Source organism: Triticum aestivum, chromosome 2D (genome assembly GCF_018294505.1).
Source record: "Triticum aestivum cultivar Chinese Spring chromosome 2D, IWGSC CS RefSeq v2.1, whole genome shotgun sequence".
NCBI lineage: Eukaryota > Viridiplantae > Streptophyta > Magnoliopsida > Poales > Poaceae > Triticum > Triticum aestivum.
This window is the reverse complement of record NC_057799.1, coordinates 294,482,316-294,499,759: the sequence shown is the minus strand read 5'-3', so window position 1 is coordinate 294,499,759 and position 17,444 is coordinate 294,482,316. Positions and strand designations below refer to the sequence as shown.

Genomic DNA, 17,444 nt, shown 5'->3' with positions numbered 1-17,444 from the left:
TCTGTTTGATAACATTCGGTTATTATGCTTCGACCATGTGTGATGTTTCTTGTTCCCAGTCCCGCCTGCATCCCTCGAAAATATCTGCCCGCCTCGAGGGTTTTTCTGTTTCATAACACACGGTTGTTATCTCCGGACCATGTGCGATGCACCATCATCCAAATTTTCAATAGCCCTGGCATTTCACTCCCGTGTTTTACTCCTGCATAGTAAATTTTCAGTAGCAACACACTCCCCGCCGCCCCCCCCCCCCTCCACACACACACACACACCAAAACCTCCTTGGGCGCGCGCACACACACACACCCTCCCTTGCTCAAAACCCTAGCAAGGTCCCCGCCGCCGCCACAAGGCCTCCATTGTCAACATCTGCCGGTTTGCCAGCGCAGCTTACCCACCGATCTCCATACCCAGGCCGCCCTGAGTTTCTTAGATGACACCTGCCAAACGCCCCCTTTCCCACAGATCCCCATCCCCATCCCCATGCCCCACTCCAGAGCGTCGCAGCCTAAGCTCGGCTACGCTTCCCGTGGAGCTCGAGGAGTGACTGGCCCAAAAGAGGTGTATCGTGGTCTCTTTGCCCGACGTCGTCGAGGAAGCTGACGACCATTACTGTTCGCAGGCACTCAATCAGCGGGCTAGAGTATGCGGGTATGTCCCGGACGCTGGCTATGAAATCAAGGTCATCGACAGCGACGGCCTGAGGCGGGCTATGTCACAGGTTAAGTGGCCCACCCCCCCCCCCTCGGGTTCAACCGCCATCGATCTCATCCATGGCCCCGCCGCTGTTCTCCTCTGGCTCGCTGTAAAGAAATTGTCATCCTACATCGCCATCGAGCCCCTTTTGTCATTTCTGAAGGACACGTTCTGCGACGCTGGCTTGCGATCCACAGCTTCGAAGTCAGACCTCATCGACGATGACCACGAGGAGGGCACCCTCTCCGGCTCTTCCAAGGGGAAAGAGCCCATCTGCTCTTCCAAGGGGAAAGAGCATGTCTGCGACATCAGGGAGGGCACCCTACAGCCGTGCTCTTCCAAGGGGAAGGAGCCCATCTGCGACAACATGGAGCGCATCCAGGGTCCGTGCTCTTCCCAGGGGAAAGAGCCCATCTGTGACAAGTGAGGAAACCCATGATTTGTTTTGCCATGCCTCTTCACAGGGGGGAACCCATAATTTGTTTTGTTGAGTCCCTTTTGTAGTGTAGTGAGAATATGTCCAATTTTAATTGCTATATTTGGTTGTCTGCAGTATGTCTTGTTTATTTCAGTTGTTCACGATGTGATGCTCTGTATGTGCAATTATTTACTGTGCGGTACATTTCATCAATCCAGTTTTAAACATACCGATAGGAATGCATATATTTGCTTGTTGTTAAGCCTGTTATAGCTAGCATATGCCTCTTTTAAAGTTTTTTTATTGTTCGGTTGTTTGTAGTTAGCATATGTCCAGCTTCAAATGCTATCTTTGGTTGTTCGTAGTATGCCTTGTTTATTACAGTTATTCACAACGTGATGTTCTATATGTGCAAGTATGAACTGTGCAGTTCAATTTCATCAATACCAGTTTCAACAATACCACTATGAATGACTACATTTGGTTGCTGCATCTTGTAGTTAACACGCCTTTCCATTTTTATTTAACAATAACATGTGTACTTAGACAGGCACAATACCAGTTTGAATGACTATGTTTGCTTGTTGTTAAATGTTAGGCCTGTTGCAGTTAACACACCTTCCCACTTGTTTTGCTTTACTAGCGTGCTTAAACCTGCACATTGAAGCTATTGGAGATTATTTTGTCTGCCATGGATAATTTTGGTTGATGTTTAGCCTGTTGTGCTTATCATGCCTTTCGATGTACCTACACAGGACAATTTTGGGAATGATTGTTGTTTTCCATCGAGGTTAGTTTCATCCCATGGCTTATATATACTCACTGTTCAGGATATCGGTAGCTGGCACCATATAGGCCAGGGGCTGATAAGGGACTAATCGGTGAATCGGACTTTTCACTGAATATATCTGTAACCCATTTATCGTTAGGTTAACTAGGGCCATATGTAATATATCTGAGGCTACATAGCAACATGCACTGTACTTAATGTCTAAATATGCAATCCTAGATTACATAGCAACAAAGAAGAATGTTACCTTAATGTTCTAATGATGTCTAGATATACGTAGAAGAGCAGCAGCAGCAACAACAACAACAACAACAACAACAACAACAACAACAACAACAACAACAACAACAACAACAACAACAACAACAACAACAACAACAACAACAACAACAACAACAACAACAACAACAACAACAACAACACAACCCTATTTGGATAGTCAACTTAGCTAGAGGTTAGAGTTAGTTTCTAGCTCATGACTAACCCTGAACTAACTCCATCCAAAGAGGTGTTTGGATGACAGGGTTAGATTGACAATAAATGCACTAGGAGAACTACTTCAATTAGCACCTCTTGGGTTGGATAGTTTTTTTGGGTGGGTTAGATGAAACTAGCTCAAACTAGCCCTCATGTTTGGATATACTTTAGGACTATTTGAGCCCGAACTAGCTCAAACTAACTCTAACCCATGGATACAGCAGCAGTTAATCAGCCGATAATTTGTAAGAATGCAATAATCTCCTTCCGGCCCATAATATAAGAGGTTAACTCATCTAATATGTGAGTATATTGGATGTTATAAAATATTATAAAAGAGTGTTGTACTACATCATTGTGCAATTGTTGTTTAGCTTCTAATATTAACTTGGTGCTTTTAGGTACATATGTCATTGGTAAAGATCCGCGCTTCGACCCTTTATGCGTATGGGGCAATGAGATATCGATGAACCAGCATCCAGTGAGGAAGCTGATAAAGATTGTTAGTAAAATGGGTCAAAAGATGGCAATTAAACTATTTGTTTACACTTTATCCAAGACAACAGCGAACTGCAGGATGGTAAGTAAGAACTCTGCAGTCTTGTTTTTACTGCCCATAATGAGTTGTGTTAGATGACAATGTCTAAATCTTTTTCCTTTGCAGTGGTTCCCAAAGCAGTTTACTCAAGATTACCTCTTAAACTACATGATTGGTGGGCATGCAAAGGTTGAAGTATTTCTACCAGAACACGATGATTATCTAGATGTTTTCATGAAGACCGTGAAGGATGGGCGGTCGGCCATCACAAGGGGTTGGACTAGAGTCGTGCGTGCCTTCTGCATGGAGGAGGGCAAAATATGGGCATTTCGCTTCACCTTGTTCAGCAACCAGAATGTATTTCACCTCTTTCTTTACCGTCTTTAATAGTACAAGTATACAACTATGGTTCATCATTCTTCATTTGGTTCTTATGTAATTCTTGAACATATGTACCTATGAATCGAATAATGCATTGGTTGTTTGAACCTGATGGATATGAATAAAGCTATAGCATACATTCAAATTCAAATTCAAATTCAAATCTGGTATAATTTGAAATAGCAGCAATTAAATTACGCTCTCCAGGTCGTTATGGCACACACGGTTGGTAAAACACAAACGTTTGCGATATACACCATAATCCGACACGGTTCACAGAGAGAAAATGTGAACGTGTGCAAGCATGCACGCAGTTGCCGTTTGCAAAGCGTGTGCGATGTCAGACAATATCACAAACGGTGCGGGCAAACTAAACATTTGTGATAGTTGCCTTATTGTACACGATTCGTAACCATGAACTATTTCTGATGAAGTATACATCGTAAACGTTGCACCACAGAATAGCGTGTGCGATAGTTGTCGTGTACGACGATGTTACGACGGTCCGACGCTTCGTAATCCTGTCCGACACCCGTAGGACGATTATCTAATCTTCTTTATTAATTATCGCATACGGTTTGGGAAAAGTGAATGTGTGTGATTGTCTGCTTATCATACACGTTCTATAATAGTGAACCGTTTGTGATGGGCCGCGCATCATAAACGTAGCACCACAGAATACCGACTGCGATGGCAATGCGAGCACAAACGAGTAGGAGTATTGTATATGCATCTTGGCTCCCTATCCCCGACAGTTTCTGGGTCGTGTGGGAAGGACCCCCTTATCGCCCACACTCACTTGGCGACGGTTCCAAATGCCGTTGCGGAAAGGAGTTAAAAACCGTTTGTATAGCACCTCGTTGTACCGGTGCTTGGTCATCATGCTCTCCACGGTTGCGAGCAAGGCGATCGACGCCGCATCCCGCTTGTCCTTCTTCTTGGAGTTGGTCTTCCTCCGCGGCCGTGGCTTCTCGCCCTCCCCAACCTCCTCCACGGCTTTCTTCCCCCCACGCACCATGAGGGCGGCATATTGCGCCTTGAACTTCTCCTCCCCGTTGATGACCCTCCAACAATAGGAGAGGTTGAAGGACTTGCCTTCATGTTGGACCTTGAATGCCTCCAAAGCTTAGAATGCCTACAAATGAATAGCATGCAAGCATATGGGCAAATGGATATGCAAAATGGACATGCAAGCATAAATGAAATGAAAACAAAGAGGGGTGCATGCATACCATGTCTTGCATGCCGATGCCGCTCTTGATACGTGCCTTGATGCTCTCAAGAGTGGCACAGAACTTGTCGCACTCTTGTTGGATCACCCTCCATCGCTTTGAAATGGGCACCCACCCGCGCGTGATATGCATTTGGTACGGCGCAAACTTTTTGCGTTCATGGAACTCACGATGGACACGAATCCAAAAGGTTGATGCCTTTTGTTCGGCGCCGACCTTGGGGTCTTGCCCAATGTCCCTTCAACACTCACAAAGGAGCTTGTCCTCGGCCACCGTGTATGCCTTCATCCGCTTGCTCTTGTGCTTCGACTTCTCCCCGACGGCTTGGTTGGTGAGCTCGTCCTCGAACAAAGGCTCCTCGTCGATGTCAAACTCGTCCTCTTCCTCGAGGACGTAGTCCTCCAGAAACTTGTGGTCGAGCAGGAAGCCGTCCAGGTCCAGGTCGACCTGATCTTGCATGAAGGCGCCGTGCATGCCAGCTTGATCATAGGTCACCTGCGTGAACGGCCCTTGGTCGTCCTGGCTTTGGGTCTCATCGGGACGTAGCTAGCCGCCACACCACCCTTGAAGATGATGCTCTGCATGAAACGGTTGGCCGTCTCGTCGCCGACACACGAAGCGACTCTGGCAGCACCATCCGAGGAAACACGGACGAGCCGGTGCTGGCCGCGGTCACGGTGGCGTTGACGAGCCCGTGTTGGCCAGGGTTTAACCCTAGGTAGATCAACGCCTCCTTCGTTGCCACCGCGATGCGGGCGTTGATGTCCTCCTGCTGCGCGGCGGCGGCGAGGGCAACGGCGGTCGCTGCTTCGTCCCTTGCGTCCGCCGCGTGCCTCCGGCCCTTCCTCTTCGCCAACTCCACGACCCGCTCCTCGGGCGTCAGCTGCTTCTTCTTGGGCGTCACAACAGTCTTGCGAGGGGCGCAAGGCTTGCCTTTGCCCGAGGGGGCGGAGGTGATGCCAGACAAGGCGAGGGAGGCAAGGCCGGTGGCAACATCGAGGACATCGTCCATGGCGAGCGGGCGGAAGGGTTTTGGTAAAGTGGAGGAAAACGATGAAGGCTTTGCCACCGACTGACGGGCCAAGGGGAGTAGTTGGCGCACGACACGCACGTCCATCTCGTATCCACGCCGACACAAATGTGGCTCAAAATTGAGCCGGTAATGGGTAGGCAGGCGGACGAAAAGCGGACGCGCGTCCATTTGGGTCAACGCGTTGGGCCGACTTTTCTGCCGCCGCAACCCAAACGGACAAGCGCGGACAAAATGGATCGGCGGTTGCAGTTGCTAAAAAACAGGGATATTGCTTCACCAAGATGGCAACGCCGGATCTAATGGACACATCTGCCACACGCCTCGAGGCCTGACAAGTAACAACACATGACTAAGTGTTCATCAACCATTTCCACACTATAACTTTTTACATATGATGCCCCTAAATTCATGAGGCAGGATCAACAACACAACATAAAAGAACAGTAGCACGAGACATGACACAAAATTACCACGGAGACAAAAGATACTTTGACGGTTTGACCTGTAAGCAATAACTGGAGATGTTTAACATTTCATCTGAGAAGCAACTATAGAGCGCCCTAAACAAAGGTTTCATGGTTGCTTATTGCAACTTTCTGGCAGCGGCCGCCTCGCCCTGCCTTAGTCAGCAGTCCAGCTCTGCTCCACGATCTCGCGGACTTTGCGGTTGTACTCTCGCTTGTTCTCGCTGAACATTCTGGCAGCTTCCGAATTTGCTGGAGAGTTGGGGTTTGGATCACACAGCAAGGACTGTACAGGAAGTAGAGCGTTAGTGAACCAGGTATCAGATATGGATGCATGATGCAGGCACTACATGCAGCATACAGTTATGGGGGTTGGCAGCACGTACATGTGAAACAACCCATCCTCTATCATGAAATGGTTCTGCTTAACATTTTTTGCATCAACGTTTGTTCTGAGCATAGCAGCACTGCTGATTGTTTATAAGCAGCGTACAACCACCATGTGGCTGTACAGCTCCAGTTTGTAAACAGTGGTATAATCTCAAATAAAACCTGGCTAATTTAATTCACTGTCGTGTGATTCTGCATAATTTAGGTCAAGGTTCACTTCCCAGTCAACAAGCTGCAAGGAGAAAAGTTTCCATACATCTTTAAATTTCCCTAAGATCGATTTACTTGACATGATTTAGAACATTTGACAAATACAACTTCCTGCGTAGGAGCATCCCACCAGGTGCAACCAAGTCCAAAATTCAAAAACAGAAATTTGACTGGAAACTGTAGCAATGCAACCAGATATTACATCTAACCACTCAATACATAGTCATACATGGCATACTATCGCGTGGTAAGCAACACAAACCAATCAACATAAATGCCATGCTTTCCAAATATTAAAAATGGAGGTGTCAAAGAATACTCCTACCAGACAATTAATAAACAACACACGAGGGTCAGACTGGTAGCCCACCATGCAGGGTGCTAACATTGATACTAACCAGGGTTGGCTAGCACTACACATGGTGGGCTAGCCAACTGAATGCAACAGACTTTCTTACCACAATAGAGGCCTCTCCACAATATTTGGCAAGTGACTGAACATGCCTACTAATTAGCACTATTCTCTTCAATGGGAATCACACATGAAGTTTGACTAGTCTGATCAAAATGGTACCTGAATAGAAGTCAATATGGCAGCAACGTCATATATAGGGCTCCACTGGTTCTGTAGAATATCCAAGCAGATGCTCCCATCTGCATAAACTGCAGAGATGTAGCAAAGATATTAAACCACTTCTCCAGACATCAATTTATTATAATGATAATTACTCCGTACGCTATGAAAGGTATTCCAGTCACATGAAATAAGAGAGATGGATAGAGACAGTGAGAAAGAAGGTATCTTAGTCATATGGAATCAGAGAGATGGGTACAAAGGCAAAGTGAGAGAGATTACTATTTGGGTGAAACATCCTAGAGACAAAACGAACAGTTGGCGGCTTGTTGGGGTAATCTTCTGTAAACTGCAAGGTAAGCTTGAACGTGCCTAGATATGTGAGACAATAAACTGTCAGTAAATTTCCAGTGCCATCATATTATAATATAATAGCATTAATTCAACTGCAGCAACAGAAAGATGCAAAGTAAACTACTCCTTGAGACTTTTTTGGTTGTCCTATATAATGAAGAATTGCTGCGTGGCAATACGAATGGATGACCATGATAGGCACTAAAAATTTCACATGTGTTCATCATTTTTGCAATAGATGATTTAAGGCAGTTCAAAATCTACAAAACCAAAACATTAAACTCAGCATGCAAAATCAAGAAATGCCATATAACAACAATGCACCCATAGAGGATTTCTCATGATAGAAATAAGCAAAGCTTTAATAATTTCTGATGTTCATCCATACAAAATCAGAGTAAACTGATCATATGTGCCACATGGCTCTTCACGTAGTTATAACCATAGGGAAGTATGGATAACTCTGTGACAACCAATGATTTGTCGAAGTGTTAACCACGCAAGACAGCAATGTCACATAATGTAGGTACAAAAGGTAAATTATTATAGACAATTTGTACAGAGAACAACTTCCATAAGCATAACTAAACATGCACTAATATTGAAAGTGAATATTCAGTACAAACTCTTAACTAGAGGTAGAGGTCCGTATATCGATAACCGAGTTAAATTTATCCAGCCAATCAAAACTGTCAAGATATATCTTCAGACGAGAGGGGTCAGAACTGAAACTGATGTGTAAGGTATGCCGGCTGTGATTTTTATTGGTGGATAACTGATTACACCAGCGAAAAATGCCTAACTGCCAAATAATCATCAAAACATAATCACTGGTTCTATAAGACTATCAAGGACAAACTATCCGCCCTCAGACCCAGATAAATCTTAGGTGAATATTCCACCAATTTTGCTTCTTAACATTGGAAAACTAAACTAAATCCACATTTCTACATGTCTTTGTATCGAATACCCAGCCCAGTAAGCTCGTAGTTGTATGCAGTGTTTAAAATATCGGCCGACAATCAGTCAACTTGCCAACTAATCCCTGCTCGGTTGGTCAGCGAACAGCCATTTAACTGGCTGATTCCCCTCTAACCCCTTACTCAACAGATGACCAAGCAGTTACCAGTTAACGATTCCTGAACATTTGTTGTATGTATAGTCCTAGTCCCAGTAACTCAATGTAATATAGATCCAATCAATATTGCTGACTCATCGTCCGATTAACAGGCTCTTGTTTTTTGGGGGCAAAGGCATAACAATTTGTGGGTACTTCCGCTAAAAAGAATATTTTGTGGGTACTTGTAGACTTGGTAAAATTTTGCATTTTAAGTGATAAAGTGTGTGCTTTTTAACTGGTAAAAGTAAAATAGGGTTGAAAGTTTTATGGAAGGAAGTTTACTACAAAAGAAGTACAACTAAACTAATTGCCCAGCTCGCACGCGAAGGTACACAGTTCAAAAACTACCAACAACTTCGACCACACCGCGATTGACTCATACAACAATGACAGCATACTGAGACCAGAAACTTAAAACTAAAATATAAGCTGAAGTCTTGTATGCTCAGACAAAATCTACTACCCCTATAAAGCACGAACAGGTCTGATCCAAAGCATCTTGATCTACTAGATAACTGTCCGTGCTTTGCAACGGGGCCATAAATATTTTGTACGCAATCACTGTGAGACATACCAAAAAAATAGATTTTAGTTGCCAATTGAATCGCCATTTTCTTAAAAAAACACTGCTCCCTCCGATCCATATTAATTATCGCTGCTTTAGTACAAATTCGCTGCTTTAGTACAAATTTGTACTAAAGTTGTACTAAAGCAGCGATAATTAATATGGATTGGAGGGAGTGCAACAACAACAACAAAGCCTTTAGTCCCAAACAAGTTGGGGTAGGCTAGAGGTGAAACCCATAAGATCTCGCGACCAATTCATGGCTCTGGCACATGGATAGCAAGCTTCCACGCACCCCTGTCCATAGCTAGTTCTTTGGTGATACTCCAATCCTTCAGGTCTCTCTTAACGGACTCCTCCGATGTCAAATTAGGTCTACCCCGACCTCTCTTGACATTCTCCGCACGCTTTAGCCATCCGCCATGCACTTGAGCTTCTGGAGGCCTGCGCTGAATATGCCCAAACCATCTCAGCCGATGTTGGACAAGCTTCTCTTCAATTGGTGCTACCCCAACTCTATCTCGTATATCATCACTCCGGATTCGATCCTTCCTCGTGTGGCCACACATCCATCTCAACATACGCATCTCCGCCACACCTAACTGTTGAACATGTCACCTATTAGTCGGCCAACATTCGGCGCCATACAACATTGTGGGTCGAACCGCCGTCCTATAGAACTTGCCTTTTAGCTTTTGTGGCACTCTCTTGTCACAGAGAATGCCAGAAGCTTGGCACCACTTCATCCATCGGGCTTTGATTCGATTGTCCACATCTTCGTCAATACCCCCATCCTCCTGCAGCATTGACCCCAACTATCGAAGGTGTCCTTCTGAGGCACCACGCCCATCAAGGCTAACCTCCTCCTCATCACACCTAGTAGTACTGAAACCGCACATCATGTACTCGGTTTTAGTTCTACTAAGCCTAAACCCTTTCGATTCCAAGGTTTGTCTCCATAACTCTAGCTTCCTGTTTACCCGCGTTCGACTATCGTCAACTAGCACCACATCATCCGCAAAGAGCATACACCATGGGATATCTCCTTGTATATCCCTTGTGACCTCATCCATCACCAAGGCAAAAAGATAAGGGCTCAAAGCTGACCCCTGATGCAGTCCTATCTTAATCGCGAAGTCATCAATGTCGACATCACTTGCTCTAACACTTGTCACAACATTATCGTACATGTCCTTGATGAGGGTAATGTACTTTGCTGGGACTTTGTGTTTCTCCAAGGCCCACCACATGACATTACGTGGTATCTTATCATAGGCCTTCTCCAAGTCAATGAACACCATATGCAAGTCCTTCTTTTGCTCCATGTATCTCTTCATAAGTTGTCGTACCAAGAAAATGGCTTCCATGGTAGACCTCCCAGGCATGAAACCAAATTGATTTTTGGTCAAGCTTGTCATTGTTCTTAAGCGGTGCTCAATGACTCTCCCATAGCTTCATTGGATGGCTCATCAGCCTAATCCCACGGTAATTAGTACAACTCTGAACATCCCCCTTGTTCTTTAAGATTGGTACTAATATACTCCGTCTCCATTCTTCTGGCATCTTGTTTGCCCGAAAAATGAGGTTGAAAAGCTTGGTTAGCCATACTATCGCTATGTCCCCGAGGCCTTTCCACACCTCAATGGGGATCCAATCAAGGCCCTTCGCCTTGCCTCCTTTCAACCTTTTTAAAGCCTCCTTGACCTCAGACTCCTGGATTCGGCGCACAAAACGCATGCTAGTCTCATCAAAGGAGTCGTCCAGTTCAATGGTAGAACTCTCATTCTCCCCATTGAACAGCTTGTCGAAGTACTCCCGCCATCTATGCTTAATCTCCTCGTTCTTCACCAAGAGTTGGGAGTTGGTCTGTTCCGTCCTTGATGCATTTGACTTGGCCAATATCCCTCGTCTTCCTCTCTCGGATCTTGGCCATCTTATAGATGTCCCTTTCGCCTTCCTTTGTGCCTAACCGTTGGTAGAGGTCCTCATACGCCCGGCCCCTTGCTTCATTGACAGCACGCTTTGCAGCCTTCTTCACCATCTTGTACTTCTCTATGTTGTCCGCACTCCTATCCAGGTATAGGCGTCTAAAACAATCTTTCTTCTCTTTAATTGCCTTTTGGACATCATCATTCCACCACCAGGTATCCTTATCTTCGCTTCTCCTTCCCTTGGACACTTCAAGCTCCTTCGAGGCCACCTTACGAATGCAAGTCGTCATCTTCATCCACACATTGTCCGCATCCCCTCCTTCCTCCCAAGGGCCCTCCTTAATGACCCTCTCCTTGAACGCCTGAGCTACCTCCCCCTTGAGCTTCCACCACTTCGTTCTAGCGACTTTGGCACGCTTATCCCGCTGGACACGAATCCGAAAGCGGAAGTCAGCAACCACCAGCTTATGCTTAGGTACAACACTCTCTCCAGGTATCACCTTATAGTTGAGGGAGTACTTTAAAAAAACACTTATTGACTTACCTAAGAAAACATGATTTCATTTGGTAAACCAGAAGACGTGTGTGGTTTTCAACAAAGACGAGTCTGAAAAACCAGAGGTAGGAGCAAAAAAATTTAAGACGGGGAGGGAGGAGGAGAGGACGGAGTGGGGTTGGATGAAGGTGGGAACAAAACGTTGATGGGTGAAATACAAGACCTTACTCTTTTAAATACTCCCTCCATTCCACAATGTAGTGCGCCCGCGCTTCCCGAGATCTAAGTTTGACCATAAATTCAATGGTATAATATTTGCTCTCGCCGCAGTCGGTCTCGTTGGTTAAATTTATGGTCAAACTTAGATCTCGGTACGCGTGGGTGCACTACATTGTGGAATGGAGGGAGTATATATAGTAGAGATAGAAGTACAATACCAAACTTTTTAGCTTTGTCATATATCACACTAATTATTTATTTTTTGTCGATTCTGTTTAAATATGTTAATGCTAACTAGGATTAAAACAATGACATTCATATGGTTACGTCCATTGCACGTGCACATTTATACTAGTATAAAGAAGGGAAAGGAAGGACCTGATTGGTTGGCTTGCCAATGGGGCTGTGAACCAAACATGCCTGAAGAGGTTGGGCTCTCAGCAAGATGAGATGTTTCATTTCCACCATTCCATATAAAGAATATAACTTCAATACCACTAGACTAAGCTTAAATTAGATATTTGCATAAATATGTCATAATGAGACAGCTTCTCCAAAATCATGCCTATTGCCATATTTGGATGCCACAAGCTAAAACATATGCACAATAAGCATGCATCATGCACCAACATGGTTGACCTCGTACATAGTTATTTTTGGTTATGTGCTCCTTCATGACTGTCATATGCCAATGTGTATGGTGATGGAACGCTTTATATTACATTTCTTATCTGGCCACTCTGAACCTATGGAGTGGAACAATGTCCACCTTGGAAGGATTTTGGTGGTGGTCATGGGGAGGGCCTAAAGTGGTCGGACCCTTCGCCGGACCCTGCGTAAGCGGGAGCTAAGTGCACCAGGCTGTCCTTTTTTATGGGAGGGCCTAGCTAAGATGTTTTACCAAAAGAAAAATACTAACCTCTGGATGCTCGGTACAATACACATATCACTAGGTCTGAGCCGTGGGCATGCAAAAATCACTACCTGCTACTATGCATCTGCCGTGCATTTCCCTACAGTACAAATATAAGATTGAACAATGCTCTCAAAAGCAGGTGACGTTCCTGGAACTGTCACATGAGCAATATTACTGATTTAGTCTTTTAAAACAAAAATAGCAATTTGCTATTGTTCCAAACTAAACGGACAAAGCAATGTGGATAATTAGTTCATCATGTATTGCTGTCACACCAGCAATATTATTGATTTAATTTACACACAAAAATAGCAGTTTACAAATGTGTCAAACTATAAACTGAGAAGCAAAGTGGATAAATAGCATTAAGAGGATGCATAACAGATATGAACTTTTTCTTTATCTAGTCCTCAGATAGAATACTCAACCTTATGAAGTATTAATAATATTTAAAAGAGAACAACAGCATCACGGATTTCATGTTCCAGCTGAACTCCTTTCCTAAGAAATTGGGAACCTATTTCCAAATGCAAGTCCAAAGCTTGCTGCCAAAGGAATTTCCAAAGCTAAAAAATTTCTATACCAAAAGAACATTTTGTGCAACTCCAAATCAGCTCTGGCGTTCCAGCCCATAACTCACAAAAAAAATTACTGCAGAATTCGTACGAATCTCCTAATTTTGGTGCACCTTGAGTGGAGTCTGCCGTCGTAACAGGTTCGACCATGCAGATTTTGTCTTTTCCGATTTAAGGAAACCCAAAACCAGCAGGGATTTCATAACTTTAGCCTAAAATATACACTTCCAACAGACCTTCTGCTGCTTGTAAACAGCGACAGAAAAGCCCAACGAACAGTACTGCCCAAATCATGCAACGGAATTTTCAGCGCAAAGCTTATAACAGACTAATGGATGCAAACAGGTACAACGCAGCATCACTCCCAGGACAAACAAAAACCATCAGCAATATATAGGATAGCTGCAGTTCCGCCTTACGATTCACAATAAAACTACGCCCAAGGAACTAGCAACCACACGTAAAACAGTAAATCAGCTAGAGGTCAGAGGAGATCAAACCGACGAGCCTCACCTCCGTCCCATGGCGTATCATCCGGCCTGCAAAACCACACCACAGAAAAAGGATCCCTCGTCAGCACCACAAACCCTAACATGGAAATAACTGAAACTGAGGAGCTCGGCACGATCTAGAGGTCCCCAGACCAAACCCTAGGAACAACGGCGGCGGCGGAGAGGCCGTCCCCCAAACGAAAGGGGTGAGGAACTGGAATTCCAGGCCAAGGCGGGATCACGGACCCGAAGATGACGGCGTTCCAGAGCATGATGTTGTTGTCGTGCGGCGCGCCGCTGATCCCGGCCGGTGGGTCATGCTGCAGCCGCTTGAAGTCCCGCATCAGGCGCTTTCTCGACGGCGTCGACATCTCCGCCGCCGGCGCTGCCTCCTCGAACCCGCTAGGGCTCACGTACGCACGCACTCTACCCGCCAGTCGCTTCGGGCAGGTTTATTGCGTCCGGAATAGACGAACCTTCCAGAGAGAGAATGTGAGGACATCTACAATCTACAACATGGGCATACCGACGCGTCCCAATCATTTTCCCCAATTTTTTAGGGAAAAGCCAACTTTATATTAATCAAAAGCCACAGTAAGTAACCTTCAAAAAACACAGTAAGTGGGATACAATTCGGGTCATGTGGTTAGCCAGAGCAAACATGACGACCCTGAGATAGAGTAAGAGAAGAAAATCTCGCTAAACTATGTGCATCAACATTGACCACACGACTTTCAAAAATATAGCTAATGTCGTTCGCTTTGATCTCTCTTATGATAGCACTATAAGTACCATAGCTGCCTAAAATGATCTCTTCAACAACTTATTTGGAATCCGAGACTATTATAAAGTTGTGAAGTTGTAATCAGACGCTAAAGAGAGGGCTTCGCGACACGTCATTGCTTCGAGTGTTGCCGGATCATGCACCCCAAGCACTACGAGTGAGGAGCTGCCCTGGAAGTTGCCTAGTGAAATCCATCTGAAGCACTAAGTGTTGTTAGCCTGGACCGAGAGTGTTCAAGGTGTACGGGGTAGAGGCACAAATGGTAAAAAAAAATCCAAATCAAATGATGTGGCTTTTTTCCCACACCATCCAAAGAAACCAATGGACAACAGATTTGAATCGTCTTACAAAAACAGATACGAATATACCGTATGTATATCATCACTCAATCCCAAATAGGGACCATACAGAAGCTTGTTAAGACCAATTCTCGTGATTCTGGCCAACCGTTCCACGCAATGAACAGAAGCAATACGCCATTAACATACGCCATCCTTAACGCCGAGGGATTGATGTACTGAAATGCGATGACCTTATCATCCTGCGCACAAGAACAGAAGGTCCCACGTTTAGCAAGCAAATCGACAGATAGCAGCTTGTATATCGGAGACGGTGTACGAACCGAAGTAGAGGAGAGCGATGGTGTAAGCGGCGGCGCACCGGGCGATGTTGGAAAACACAGAGTCCATCATCTGCCTTCCCCCTTCGCCCTTCCCCCTTCGCAGCAGAGGCATGGAAGCAGAAAGACATGTTCATAGCCCCCCTTCTGGGAATTGAAATATGGGAAGAAAAAGTGGCGCCGTGGAATTGGCCGAATTTGGCGCCGTGCCGGGACGCAGTGATCGTGGTCGCGGATTCTTGGCGCGGTCATCAAATTCATCGGAAGCATAAGTGTGATTCCACGGCGCAGCCACGCAACTGGATCTAGGCGAGGCCCTTGCTCCTTTGTAGAGGAAGAGGAACGGTGTGTAGAGCCCTAGGGTCGGGAATGGAACAGCGGCCCCGCTTCTGCAGCGAAAATTCAGGCCGCCAGAGAAGCTAGAGGCCAGGGCTGCCAGACCGAGGAGCGGGTGTTGGGGCTGGGTCGTCTTCCGTCGAGTGGGGCAGCGTGAGCTCGTAGCTGTTGCCCATCTTCCATGGCGGCTTCAAAATTTCGGAATGAAGAGAAGAATATGAGACGTCCAGACCGTAGAGAAGTAGAAACGGTGGGGAGCTGAGAATAAAACAGGGTGTCTATGGCTCTTAAAGTGTAGATAGACTATCTTGTCAGTTTCAGAAGTTGAAGAGGAACCAATTTGTGATTAAATCCCATGATTTTTTCCGTGGAATTCTTTTGCTGAAGTTTTTTTTTTGAAGGACCAGCCTAGGCTGGTGTTTCATTGATATTGAGCAGGGAGCAGATGACAAAATGACAAGGCGGGGATCCGGAGATCAAGTAAAGAAGGAAGAAGAAGCAAAAAAGGAAACACGGTGCCTACGGCACCAACAGCTAGCCTACTCTCCTGGCGGATCCCCGATGGGGCTCTGGATGATCTTGGCGCCGCCTTGTTGCTAGAGGTTTAAGCCTCTTCTGATCGCGAGAAGCACATCTTCCACGTTGGCCACTTTTGCCCTAAAAATGCAATTGTTCCTCTCCTGCCAGATCTCCCAAAGGGCAAGCATCGCGAGTGCCTTGATTCCCTTCCTGAATTTTGGTGGCGTGGCCGCGATCATAGCTTGTATTCTGTCCATAGAGCTGCGCTTGCCGATCCAAGTCTCTTGGCGCATGGCCTGGCAGCACTGCCAGGTGGAGATTGTTGTCCAGGTTGCAGTCGCAAAGCGGCATTGCCAGAACAGATGGTCGGAGCTTTCCAGGTTACGGAGGCAAAGCTGACAGAAGTAGATGTTGATCCAACCTCTACGTTGTAGCCTATCGTTGCACTAGAGGCAGTCTTGGTGGAGTAGCCAGGCAAAAAAATTTAGCTTTGAAGGCGCCCAAGTGTCCCAGATCACCGTGCGGAAAAGGGATTTCACGCAGCCCTGGAACTGAGCACCGTACGCCGATCGCACGGAGTACTGCCTGGAGGCAGCGATTTTCCATGTGATGTGGTCCTGGCTGGCCTCCTGGAGGGCCAGGAGATGCGGGTGAATCCGCCTGTGCAGGTTGAGCACCTCCGGGGCGATTGAGCTGGCGTCACTGTGTGCCAGGTCGGTGATCCAGCGATCTTCGATAAGTGCTTGCGCAACTGACCTGTTCTTCCGTCTGGAGAGCTTGTAGAGGGTGGGGTGGAGAGCCTTCAACGGTGTCGCGTCGATCCATGCCGAATGCCAGAAACTGGCCTTCTGACCGTTGCCAACCTCTACCTTGGTGGCCGCGCTGAAGAGGGCGTGGTCGGAGGCGTCGCAGGGTGGTGCCGTCCCCGCCCACGGCCGCTCCGGGCTTTTCCAGGCGTGCCAGAGCCAACGAAGCCGAAGGGCGCGGCTGAATTTCGTCAGGTCGAGGATGCCGAGCCCTCCATGCTCGATCGGTGAGCAGACCCGTCCCCAGCTGACTTTGCAGCTGCCGCCAGAGAGCTCCTGATCATGGCCCCGGAGGAAACGTCGTCTACACTTGTCAATTTCCTTGAGAAGCTTAGCGGGGAAGCGCAGCGCCGTGAGGGCGAAAGTTGGCATGGCTGTAAGGACGCATCTGACGAGAACTCTGCGGCCGGCGATGGACAACATTTTCCCTTTCCAGCTTGCAAGCCTAGCCCTAATTCAATCAAGGATGAATTGAAGGTGAACGAGTCGGAGACGGCCAATCGTGAGAGG

The 17,444-nt window shown here is 46.2% G+C and overlaps 1 protein-coding gene across 1 annotated transcript; it reads right to left on the bottom strand.

The window, feature by feature from the left end:
* Positions 1 to 5,911: 5,911 nt before the first annotated feature.
* Positions 5,912 to 14,397, bottom strand: LOC123052806 (ubiquitin-conjugating enzyme E2 2). Its single transcript, XM_044476145.1, has 5 exons — positions 14,117 to 14,397; positions 13,893 to 13,918; positions 7,486 to 7,575; positions 7,204 to 7,292; positions 5,912 to 6,315 (listed from the first exon to the last, which is right to left on the bottom strand). The coding sequence occupies exons 1-5, from the start codon at positions 14,239 to 14,241 to the stop codon at positions 6,187 to 6,189; spliced, it is 459 nt and encodes a 152-aa protein (XP_044332080.1). The 5' UTR covers positions 14,242 to 14,397; the 3' UTR covers positions 5,912 to 6,186.
* Positions 14,398 to 17,444: the final 3,047 nt, after the last annotated feature.

Excerpts from the sequence above, each read along its gene's own strand:
- LOC123052806 (XM_044476145.1), bottom strand. The coding sequence starts at position 14,241 with ATGTCGACGCCGTCGAGAAAGCGCCTGATGCGGGACTTCAAGCGGCTG. Across the intron at positions 13,919-14,116 it reads TGGAACGCCGTCATCTTCGG|GCCGGATGATACGCCATGGG; the intron begins GTCCGTGATCCC and ends GTGGTTTTGCAG. Across the intron at positions 7,576-13,892 it reads TGATACGCCATGGGACGGAG|GCACGTTCAAGCTTACCTTG; the intron begins GTGAGGCTCGTC and ends TCACATATCTAG.